Source organism: Ptychodera flava, chromosome 3, assembly GCF_041260155.1.
Source record: "Ptychodera flava strain L36383 chromosome 3, AS_Pfla_20210202, whole genome shotgun sequence".
NCBI lineage: Eukaryota > Metazoa > Hemichordata > Enteropneusta > Ptychoderidae > Ptychodera > Ptychodera flava.
Window position 1 is genome coordinate 16,998,211 of NC_091930.1, and position 13,535 is coordinate 17,011,745.

Here is a 13,535-nt window from a genome sequence, read left to right on the forward strand (position 1 = left end):
TAATTGGTATTGAATCAGACAAATAAAATGATAATCATCTGAATAACAATGTCTTCCTTCTTACAACATTGTTTGCATTAACGTGCATGTCAGAAGAAAATGAGTAGTTGATATGTTTAACAATGGTCAGAATGCATGTCTACAAGGTATCGTTTTTCTTCCATTATTGTACTTCCAAATATGCGTTGATATTAGTTTACGAAATGTTATTCTTCTTTTTCCCTCAGCGACAAACAGACTGTTCACGCCTGTGTTTATGATAAGGTCGCGATCTTTTCAAGTTATCATTGCTTAGTATATCATAATATTCCCATCTGTACTAAGTTAAGCAACCTCATGATTTTCTTGTTTTGTTCTATTTTTTTCACCTTGACAGGAAGCATATGGGAAATAAGGCTTTGATAGTGAGTAATAGATGGGGAGGTCCGATCCAGGGAGGAGTGACTGATACTGTCCATCTGCTAATCCGACTTCTTCGTGAATTGGGTTTATCGGTTTACTGCACCGCCCTCACAGCTACGGAAGCAGAAATAAAGGAAGCCAAAGAATATGGCGTTGAGTTGATAGTGCCTTCACCTATTCCAAGGTTCAAGGTTCGACATGAGACCCCAAACGCAGATTGGCTGTATCGGCATGAAGATTACTTTCCACATTTGAAAGAGTTAGCCAATGTTAGATTCGTTTTCGGATTCGGTACGATTAACTCTGACACCGCGTTTAAAATTGAAAAAGATGTATTCCCGAAAGCAGAATTCTACTTGATCAATCTGTTTGATAGGGACGTTATTACCCCAGTCATTGCTAATTGTGAGGCTCCAGAACTTGAGCTCAGACGTGAGAACGTGATAAAAGAAGGTCAAGATTCAAGCTCAGTGTTCTCTGTGGGAGGCAGTATCTTCAAAAAGTACAAAAAACTATATCGGAAAGATCTCCAAAGATAAAACACTATAGGTTATCTCCAATGGTAGATGAAAATCATTTCAAGATTCCTTCCCCGGAATCTGTCGATGACGATGAGGAATTTCAAATTCTATCTCTGTTCCAAGAACATGAGCTGGCATATCTGAAAAGTGACAGTGCTATCGTGAAGGCCATGAATTCAATTGCAGACTCATTTGACAAAACCAAGAAATCGCCCCTGAAATGGAAAATTCTCGGAGTACCAAAGCGTTGTGAATCAGAGCTTATAGAACTTATGAATCCACATGCACATTTAGATGTCATTCCGGCACGGATGCCATCTGCTGAACACTTAAATGATGTACTCGGCCAATCCAATCTTGTCCTGGTTCACCCATACTCTGTCCATTATGTCAACCTAACACTTGCAGCTATGTCCGCCGCCATTCCTGTCATTGTTCCCGCGAGATCACTGAGCCATGAGCTGATCAGGGTGCATACACCCGAGTATGAAGAAAGCATCGTTGTAGATATGACCAAAACCAATGATCTGGAAAACCGTATGAGTGAATTTCTGTGTAAATATGAGATTACCCTAAAGAGGGCGAAAGACATCAAAGGTGTGATAGAGAGTAAGGTGAAACAAGAGCTGGAGAATATCAATAATGATTTCTTCAGAGTGGTGAAGGATGATTCAGAGATTAAACATGGAATCACCTTAACAAGAGAGAAGCCCTCTGACAAGAAAACACAAGGTATTAGCTCTAAAATATATTATTACTGTTAAAGACTATTTGTGTATAGAAGCTATTAGTATAATATCTGTCCCGTGTTATTCTGTCAGTATGTGAGCTTATGTATGTGAGGATGTTCGCCCACTCAAATATCGCGAAGTACTGAAAACCTTTGTGTTTGGTTTAAAATGTGTTGTTGATATACGGCCTGACCATTTTTGTGTTAATGATATATGTCAAAAACATTCAGATAAGGTTAACATAACCATTCTAGTCAAGTCTTCTTTTGCATACCCGCAGGTCAGATAGCTGTAATATTTGAGATAAAGGTCCCTAGGGATGGTCATAGTTAGACTTGTTCAAACTGAGCTGAAATATGCAAATTTGTGTTAATCGGGAACTTGATCGAAAAAGTCTAGAAATTCTATTCTTCAGAAGTGCTTGTCAAAGAGCTTGAATATTTGCTCTACAGGTCGCCAAGGATAACCTTGTTACAATTATTCACCAATTGATAAAATGTGCAATTTAAGGCAATTTTGTTTTTTGTCAAACATATCTTTCTGAGAAAATGCTTGTCCACTAAATTTGAAATTTGAAAGACACAATTGTTGTGATGACCTTAACCTAATTGTGATAAAATAGGCAAGAATGTGTTTTGATGACAATTTTGCCACTTTGGTCAAAAAATCATCTCATCATCAGAATCCACCTGTCCGTGTGCTTTGACATCGATATACATGATCCTTGGGTTGACTTCATCAGTCCACTTTGTTCACTTTTAGGCAAAATTAGCAGGATTGAATTGTAGAGACAATGCTTGCAGCGTAAAAGGTGACATCCTTATACAATCAAAGTGATGTTTGTAACGGTTCACGCCGTTACAAATATGTGGTATTAGGGTATAATTCTACATATTTTGTTAAAAATATTACTAACGCTAAAGTGTTTTATACCGAGAAAGACATTATCAGTATGCTTGATTTCCTCACTGACAACATATTTGTTGAATTTGGAGGACACATTTTCCAAAAGTGTATAGGAATTCCCATGGGCACTAACTGTGCTCCCTTACTTGCCGACTTATTTCTGTTCTCATGCGAGGCAGAATTTATCCAGAACCTTATCAAGCAGAAAAAGGTCTCTGTAGCTTGTACTTTCAACCTTACATTTAGATATATAGACGATGTTATTTCATTGAATAACTCTGAATGCACTAAATATCTCGCTATGATTTATCCTCCAGAATTGGAGATTAAAGAAACTACAGAAACAGCCTCTTCTGCTTCATATCTGGACATTTTACTTGAATTTGACTCTAATGGTCACCTTTCTACTAGGCTATATGACAAGAGAGATGATTTCAACTTTAGTATAATCAATTTTCCACACCTCATCAGTAATATTCCACTCTCACCTGCTTATGGGGTATACATTTCCCAGCTTATTCGATATGCAAGAGCGTGCAGTTCATATGGTGATTTTGTAGAGAGACATGGCCATCTCTCTTACAAACTGTTAAATCAAGGTTACACCAGAGCAAGACTTGTCTCTACATTCAAACGCTTTTTTGGCAGGTATCGCAAGCTGGTAGATAAATACAATATCTCTCTTCGACAAATGATCACTGATGGCATCGGTGACATGGGGCCTTAGTTAGTGACCACTACCTATCTGACATACAGATTGATATATGGCGGGTGCCACATGTGGGGCAGGATGCGCTTACTATTTTCGAAACACCTGACATCACTTCTTGGTCTTTTGGCCATAGGTCCATATATCTTTCTTTCATGAATTTGACTTTGTTTGTGTACCGTCTATTTACTGTCTGTTCTGTGCTGTTTTGTGTCTATGTTTACAACTATTGTCTTACAAATTTTGACCTAGTGTTATTGGATTATGGATTGGTATGATTGCGATTATTTTGTATATAATCATACAACGTGAATATTTTTTAAGTCAATCTTTGGAGGTTAAAGGTGACGTACAGTTCGGCCACAACTTGGAAGATTTCAACATGATATACTGAAAGATTTCTCCAGTTTATTTGCTTACTCTGCTTATTTAAATTTACGTGAGGAACTGTTGACTGTGGATTGGACTGTGGATCCCATGGTCATGATTACCATATGATGGTCATAACATGTCCTTTTCAATATGACATTAAACTGGTCCAATAATCATTTCCATTCACGTCCTTTTCAACAAAGCAACTAGTTTGTTTTCTTGAAACTACTCTGTCTGATCACTGCACCTGAAATTATGCAATTTATCTATTTTGAATATATGACTTGCACATGCTCTCATCTATCTACATGCATGTCCCTTTGTCCAGGGATTAATAGAATCTCACACCCCCACAAGGACCTGCGATCAGATTTCTCACACGAGTTGGGGATATTTTGTCTAACACGAGGCGCAGGAGAGTGTGAGATAAAATATCCCCGAGGAGTGTGAGAAATCTGATCCCAGATCTTTGGGGGTGTGAGATTCTTTTTCTCACATGACCACAAAATGCATTAAATTCACAGTAGACACGTAAAATGTTATCCAAAAATTGTGACAACTCTGTTGTCTGTCACTGAACTCTGACCTGCTTACTTTGTAGTTCCGGTCCGCGTGTTACTCGTCGTGCCATTGGATAACATTTTGCGCGTGGAACGAAACAGACTGTTTATCATCCAATCAGAGCTTATGTAATATTTACTGCAGAGTATGGGATGATTTCTCAGAGTGTGGGATCGATTTTTCCCACGCCGTCGATCCCACACTCCCAGCGGCCAGGGATGTGAGAAATTAGCATCCCTATATGGTATGGATTGTTTCGTGTCTGTATATTTATTCAAGTCTATGAATTTTCTGAAACAATTCATCAGACCTAAGATTATTGTCAGGGACCTTTGCTCTGGCCAACTGGCATTATGCTATGTATGTCTTTCATGCCTATGTCTGTAGTAGCTATTGTGCCATTGGCGTGATTTTATATATCAAGAACATTGATTTCTAACGGTTTTATATCATTTTCTGGCCGTCATGTGGATTTCCCCTTATTCAATCACTATTCCTGATTTTACTAAAATGTTTAAAATAGTTCTCAACTTGTAGAAAAAGTAGAAAACAAGATGTGGAATAAAGGGTATTGTTCAATTTAAGTTTGTGTCAAAGGCGAATTTATATTTTACTTATTTATTTGTCAGATCTCGAAGAAAACCAAAAGACAGAGCATCAAATGTTTTCCAGAAAGAGGAAGATGCAGGGGCGCGATCCATGTGAGTATGATATCAGTCAATTTGTTACGAAAATTAAACACACACTGGACTATAAGTAAGCATCGTCGCCTTACTCACACCACAAATCTCAATGCAATCTATTGTTATGACATCTGCTTTGGTTTTGCGGGCACAGAAATATTGATCCTATCTCTATTAGCCCTGTAAACACCATTCAATCCTTGTTTTAACATATATAGGTGACATTAAACTGAAAATACGAGTGATTGAAGTCGTCTCAGAGAGAGGGCGTACAATTGAAGAAGTTGAAAGAGGTTTCTATGAGAGTGAGGAAGTCAAAGAACAGACTGAAGAGGTCGGGGAGATACTTGATAAACAACATGATGAGATGAAAGTGAAGGACATTGGTCAGGGAAGCATTTCCTATACAATGTCATGTCAGTCATTAGATGCATTGGAATGCCTGATGAGAAAATATGAGAATGGTACACTCCAGGACATGATGGACAATAAATTCCTGTCTGATAATATCCTGGATAAAATCGGTGCATTTCACTTGGCAATTGACGTAACTATTGACTATGAGGAATACTACTTGTGTAGAAAGGAACTTCTCAAAAGGCATGGTAAGTAGACACTTTGTTTCACAAACTGTCCTCTCTGGTTATAAATGTACAAGTGATTTGAATTGTTTGTCTTTTTTCTTTTTGAAGTTATTTGTCACATTTATCACTATACATTTTGTATATGTAAGTTGTTGTTGATTGCATGCACTGAATTGCTCCAAGTTTTAAACGGCTACAAAATATTATTAGATACTATGTGAAAGCTTCTGCCACTGAGGTATTCAGTGCAACACAAATTTACACTCCAAAAGATTGGTGCTTCATGGTTATCTGTGACAAACTCTGAATAACGTAACACATACATTAATAAAAGACCTTGTCATTGATTGTGTTTCTAATAACTTTTACCGGCTCCAGGTTTGGGACCTAATTTGGTTGCATATTTAAACAGTCACTTTGACTCAAACATTTATTGAATGTCGACATTGACAATATACATACTTTTAGAATTTGCTATCATTTTGGGTTTTTTTAATTTAAATTATCAGTTTGCTTTGAGACAAGGCTGATTAACTACCTATGCCTTCATTCTTTCTGCAACACACCCTCATCTATTTTGGGGTTCGCTAACTTTTTGACTTAGTCATCATGCTCCAAATTTCATCAAGGTAGTATGCGCCTCAAAAGTTAAAGAATTAAACTTTTGCTAAAACTTACTTTCGACCATTCTTTTACCAAATGAAGAATAAATATCAGGGGTCACCGACCAACTACAGAAACAAATTACCAAACATTTACCGATTTTAAAATTCACGCTTGCCACCATTGACATTGCTATGTTAACTCTAAGGGGAAAATACAATTTATGAATTTCGAAAAACTACGGTAGAAAATTTTCTTACTCTATAACTTTACAATTGGCCTCCACAAATGGCAGATCAGAAAAGATTTGTAAAGGGTTTTAAGTCCAAATATTTGTCCCCGAGGCGCATAATGAAAACACTCCTGTATTTGTACATCTACTGCTGATTTAAGTATATACAATATTATTAGTATGTTATTAACCTTAGCTTATATTTTACTTGAACATTACCGCTAAAAGATCAGGCAAAACTTAATGGAGCAAACTCGGAAATAGATGAGCAAGTCTCTATGTCCAATCGACATTAATAATTTATTGATCATATTTTATGTTCCTGCAAGTATACTTTATCCACGGCTATGTGTACTTTTTTTATTCTATGAATTCAGGACTACCTCTGCCGAAAAGACAGACGTATAAAATTCAGCCAACAATATCACAAATGACGGGATCTACATCACGAAGAGTGAACAGAGCGAGATATCTCCTGAAGTCATTTGAAAGGGAGGGTGACAAGGTGACTGAGAGCCAGATAAATACACTTGACAAGCTTTTGCAAGAAAAGGAAGAGAAGAGAAGGATAGAACAACAACAATCTGTTCGAGAATCTGAGAAGACAGCAGGACGTGCTGAAAGTGGTATGACATTAATTGCAACCATACACATACATACATACATACGTACGTACATACATACATACATAGCTACGTACCTACGTATGTACTTACACACATGTTCACACACGTACATACATACATACATACGTACGTACATACATACATACATACATACATACATAGCTACGTACCTACGTATGTACTTACACACATGTTCACACACGTACATACAAACACACACACCGGCACGCATGCTCACACACATATGCAGCCACGCATTCAAGCAAACATACATACATACATACATACATACATACATACATACATACATACATAATGACATACATACATATAATACATATGTACATACGTACGTACCTACTTACCTAAGCATATACATACGTACATCATGTGTACATACCTACGTTGACACACGTACATACAGGAGTGTAGGCACATACACACATACAGTACACGCATTCATGCGTGCCCACCAACCTATCTACCAGCCTACTGTATATACCTACTTACATACATATACATACATACTTAAATTTACATTTACGACTACTTTCTTATTACTTTTCAACTGGAGATTGTCACTAGTGCACTGATTGCTAGTGAAAATATTACATGCTTGTATTTTGATTTAATATTGATTTTTCATGTGTTTTTTAAAAGTAAACGTAGTCAATGTTACAATGCATCAACTGTAATTATTTCTAATGTGCAGATTCTCCTCGGCCTGGTCAGCATATTCAAGATGACTCTGAATTAACACCGATGACTGGTGTACATCTACTGTCAGATGACCAGATAGCAGAGAAGAATGAAGAACTCGAGGCCAAGGTCAGCAATCTTACAATAAGTGGTAGAGTAATACGATCATGGAACAGAGAAAGGGGGCGAGGAAGAGACATTTTAAAATCGGTGGTGGTTGAGGGAGACAGAACAGAGAAAGCTCAATTAAATCCACTTTTGAGTAAATTTGCAGAGGTAAAGACGGAGACACAAGTCCTTGCCACCAACCATCCTGAAGTGGTGATGAAAACTGAGAAGTTATCAGCGTATGCAGATCATATCGTTAGTGATGCAGAAATCCCTGAAGAAACAAAGGAAGTGTACCTGGATGTGAGACGAGTTGACAAAGGTTAGTTAAGGTTAACACCATTCACTGACATATCAGTGTACATGTGCTGACCAATCAGTGAACATTCACTGACCAATCAGTGTACATTCACTGATCAATCACTGTACATGTCCTGACCAATCAGTGTATGTGCACTGACCAATCAGAGTAGCTAAACTGACCAATCAGTGAACATTTACTGACCAATCAGTGTACATTCACTGACAAATCAGTTTACCATGCACTGACCAATCAGTGTACATGTCCTGACCAATCAGTGCATACCCACTGACATATGCATATCAGTGTACCATGCACTGGCCAATCAGTTTACATGCACTGACCAATAAGTGTACATGCAATGACCAATCAGTGGACATTCACCGAGCAATCAGTCTACATACACTGACCAATCAGTGAACATGCACTGACCAATCAGTGTACATGCACTGAACAATCAGTTTACATGCACTGACCAATCAGTGTACATACACTGAACAATCAGTTTACATGCACTGACCAATCAGTGTACATGCACTGACCAATCAGTGAACATTCACTGACCAATAAGTGAACATTCCCTGACCAATCAGTGTACATACACTGACCAATCAGTTTACATGCACTGACCAATCAATGTACATGCACTGACCAATCAGTGTACATGCACTGACCAATCAGTGTACATGCACTGACCAATCAGTGTACATTCACTGACCAATCAGTTTACATGCACTGACCAATCAGTGTACATTCACTGACCAATCAGTGTACATACACTGACCAATCAGTTACATGCACTGACCAATCAGTGAACATGCACTGACCAATCAGTTTACATGTACTGACCAATCAGTGTACATGCACTGACCAATCAGTGTACATGCACATACCAATCAGTGAACATGTCCTGACCAATCAGTGGACATGCACTGACCAATCACTGTAGCTACTCTGACCAATCAGTGTAGCTTCACTCGCCAATAAGTTTATATGCACTGACCAATCAGTGTACATGCACTGACCAATCACTGTAGCTACACTCGCCAATCACTTTATATGCACTGACCAATCAGTGTGTATTTACTGACCAATCAGTGTACATACACTGACCAATCCAGTGAACATTCACTGACCAATCAGTGTACATGCATGCACTGACCAATCAGTATACATTCACTGACATATCAGTATATAATGCACTCACCAATCAGTGAAAATTCACTGACCAATTAGTGTACATTTCCTGACCAATCAGTGAATATGAGCTGACCAATCAGTGTACAAGTCCTGACCAATCAGTGGACATTCACTGACCAATCAGTGAACATGCACTGACCATTGTAAAGTCACCGACCAATCAGTGTAGCTACACTGACTATTTAACTTTAGAGAATTAAGACTTGACTGACAATATAACATAGAGTCCCATGGTGCACACTACAGTATTAGAGAAGACTTTGACTGACTATACAACATATAATCCCATACTATAACACAAAATTTTGTGGAAGCAGTCAGAAGAGAAATACTTACACTGATAAATATCCTTACACACAGTTAAAACAAGATGAGGTCAACATCTATAACAAGTTTCAACAAATCTGAAGTATGTCTTGACGTATCAGCCTAATTATGAAAATTCATTAAATATGCAAATATGCAATTAATTGACATGATATGATTAAAATGTCTTTGCATGCTACTTCAACACGTTGATATCAACATCTGTACCGAGTTTTATCAAATTTGGTGCAATATTTCTGGGCATAGCACACGAATTAGGAAAGTTCATTAAATACGCAAATAAGCAATTAATTGACAAGATACTGCTGAATGTCTTTATTCGCTATTACAACACTTTGAGATCAACATCTATACCAAGTTTCATCAAATTTGCTGCGGTATCTCTAGACACATTTCCTTAATTACAGAAATTCATAAATATATGCAAATTAGCAATTTACTTACATGTTCCTGCACAGTGACAGCTTTGAAATATGAATATCTGTGCCATTTTTCATCAAATATGAGGCAGTATTTCTTAACATATAATCAGAATTATGAAAATTCATTAAATATGCAATATTAGCCGTTAAATGACATGATCCTGCTAAATGTCTTTGTGTACTGTTATAGCTCTGGTGTATCGACATCTGTTCCACGTTTCATCAAATTTGAGTGGGTATTTCTTGACATAGCACCTTAATTACAAAAATTCATTGAATATGCAAATTAACTATTAATTGACATGATCCTGCTAAATGCCTTTGCACAATGTTACAGCTCTGGTATGTATACATCTGTAAGAAGTTTCATCAAATTTGAGTACGAATTTATTGAAATATTACCCGAAGTATGAAAATTCATAAAATAAGCAAATTAGCAATTAATTGACTCAATACTGACAAATGTCTTTGTGTGCTATTAGAGCTGTGTGTGACCAACATGTGTACAAAGTTTCATCAAACTTGGTGCAGTCTCCTAAGAAGCAGAGCTCTTTTTAAAAAATCACTAATTATGAAAATTTGCGCTAATTATGCATGCCACACCCAAATCGATGAGCATGCATATGTATGCCATAGTGTATTATCCTTTCACCAAATTTGAAAGGAATTGACTCAAAAATGTCTGAGATATCTGTGTGGACAAACGGATGGACGGACAGACGGACTGAACCCAAACCATAAGTCCCCGGGACGAAGTCCAGGGGACTAATTATAAACACATGTAAAATAGGAGTACAACTAAGAAAGCATGACCAGTGTGGCACAGTTGTAACAAAATTTATAGCATTTTAAAGCATGAAAAGAATGAAAAGAGGGGATGACATAATATGACCATCCTGATATAGTCGTAAATGGTATCAACAAATAAAGTTACTACTGTCTTTATACAATTACTGCTGTCTATATACATATATGTAGCTTTCTGGTCTGTCCAGTAAGCATTCGTCAGCATGACTGATTACACAGGCTGAACAATTGGCATCAGTCACATGGTTCAGTGATCAGTTGGAATTACTTATCATGACTGCATTGGGCTGTTGTACATACTGAAGTTAGGGCATACAGACCATGGTCACGATTCAATTCGGGGCTGGAGCCAGCAATGTGTATATGTAGCTGTTTTGAATCCACATCAGAACCAATTGGATTCATGGGTCAGAACTGATCGAAACACTGTTGTCATTAATTATATATATGTGCTTGGTCATCCTCACTTGGAGACCAACAGGCGAAGAGTCCCTCTTTTGTTCAAGAATCTATTTCTGTGCAGCTGCTCTCAGTTTTACCTATGTAGTGGGCGGGCCACTCATTACATTGTCTCTACATCACACAAGATTTATCCAAAACCTTGGTTTTGTCCTTAGAAGCCACTTACTTGTACAGAATTTCTAGTTCATTGCTTCTGTTACCCCCCACCCCCCATCCCGTAGGGTAATATGCCAGGCCCTTATAGGGTGTTTCCCTGTTGTTGCTGGGATTGGGTGTTGTCTAAAGACTGTTGGGCATATGTCATGTATAAAATATTCCATATAATATCATACCAGTATATTGATGGCACAAATGCAGCAATCTGAATCATGGTATATTCTAAATATATCATAGTTGGCATACGCGCAAACACTGACAGTTACATGCTCAAAAATCTTTTTTGATGTTTCATCCTAGAATTTCAATATACTATACTGCTATATGCAACAAGTCATTGACAATGACATAGTCCCCACTTCTAATAGGAGTATTAGTCTTGATGGGGCAGGGAAATGTGGTCATTAAGAAGTATCACTGGAGTGTATATGTTCAGATCTATGGAAACATAGGTCTATGTCATTGTTCCCAATTTGAAACAAGAGGCATGTCTAAGTTATGGTTCTAAATCGGAAAAAAAGATCAGACCTCTAGCTGTATTGGCCCGCCAAGAAAAACATATACGCATAATCAATGAGGTACAAGATGTGACATCTTAAAGCGCAGTGGTCGTCGCGCTGCGCATGCTCCTGAGGGGGTCCCCCCTGTTGTCAACATATCCAAGAATGCCGCACTATACGTTACGGGTTGATTATAATGTTTGCGATATTGGCGCTTGTTAAATGGCGGCAGAAGCATACCAACTTACCAAATCTAGTATTTACACGCTGGATTGAGATCACATTTGATCATGATTTTCTTCAATCAGTTGAATGGGGCTCGGCTACCGTTATCGCTCGAGCCATGGAGCTAAACAATTACCTGTACGCGCATATATGCCGACAGACTTTCAATGACCGGGCTCTAGTCTACGACATCGCAAGCAAGAACGAGAGCTTTCATTTCAAGAGGCCCAACAGGAGTACAAGTGACAAGAACGCAAGCTACAGAAATCTACGGCTGTCAGAGCAATGCCCGCTGCAGCACGATACTTTCGTTGGTCTGCATGAACGTCCGTGTCAAGAGAACCGGGTATATGCCAGTGGCGCGCTACACTCGGCTGTGGAGAATCCAACTCCACTGCGAAGTTTACCCCGTTAGAGGGTGCAAACGAGAATTCCGAGCATAGATATCAAGTCAAGCGAAGGACCTTTCATAGGTCTTCTTGCTATGTGGGGGTTATCTCATTTGAAAGGGGATTCAGACCTACCCGGCAATCAGGAGGTACAACAACGAAGTTTCCATTGCACCGGTAGGTCAACACTAGCTAGCCGTTGGATCACTGCCATGACCGTGCACAGGATCTCTCGATACGTCCCTATGTCAGTATGCGTATAGCCGTGCAATTTTCCTGCCAAATTCCACGAAAACCCGCTCCTTTTGTCTATTGTTTCCTGTCATTTGACTATTGCTTGCCACGTATTACTAGAAGATCGAAGTCAGAAATGGTGATCAACTGTGGGTCGCGGGCAAAGTCGTCGCGGGGCCGGTACGTTGTGGGACCGGATTCTCTATATCCGTTTACGTCAACGCGGTGACCGTCTCCCTTATCGAAGCAACAGCATCTCCCGTGCCCTGCTCTGGCTTGCCGATCATGCTCTTGAGTGTAATTTTGTGTTAGGCATTGTGCTTGTTGCTAGTCTTCATATATATACAATGTTGATCATTTTAGTGATGTATTTTTACTATTCTGTACATAGCATTGTGTACAACCAGCGTGATCGCGCGCGATCAAACACTGTGACTGCGTGCAGTAAACTAAGAGACATAAGGGGTGTACCAAGTGTAGTATCTCAATGTTCGTAGCCTTACATGAGTTTATAAATAGAAATACACCACTGAAGTTCGTTTCCGATTTAATATTTTACCATTGCATGATGTCGAGTCTTACAAAGGCGTTAACAAAGTGAGGGACCGCTCCCGTCTCACTCAGATTGAAGTAGAGAAGACTTATGTTTACAAAAATTAATGTTATCAACAAAAAATCGCGCACCCGCAGCGCGATGACCACTGCGCTTTAAGGTCTATTATCCTATCAAAATTGAAGCGTAAAGAACTTGTGGTTACTGAGTTATGCATATATA

General features: G+C 38.5%; 1 protein-coding gene across 1 annotated transcript in view; it reads left to right on the forward strand.

Moving 5' to 3' along the window:
- Positions 1-13,535, forward strand: part of LOC139129642 (uncharacterized) — a 34,528-nt gene that overhangs the window by 2,005 nt on the left and 18,988 nt on the right. The window contains exons 2-6 of the mRNA XM_070695305.1: positions 377-1,655; positions 4,832-4,903; positions 5,104-5,490; positions 6,682-6,930; positions 7,643-8,059. Coding sequence (XP_070551406.1) covers positions 962-1,655; positions 4,832-4,903; positions 5,104-5,490; positions 6,682-6,930; positions 7,643-8,059 — 1,819 coding nt within the window. The 5' untranslated portion in view covers positions 377-961. The remainder of the gene's footprint in view (positions 1-376; positions 1,656-4,831; positions 4,904-5,103; positions 5,491-6,681; positions 6,931-7,642; positions 8,060-13,535) is intronic.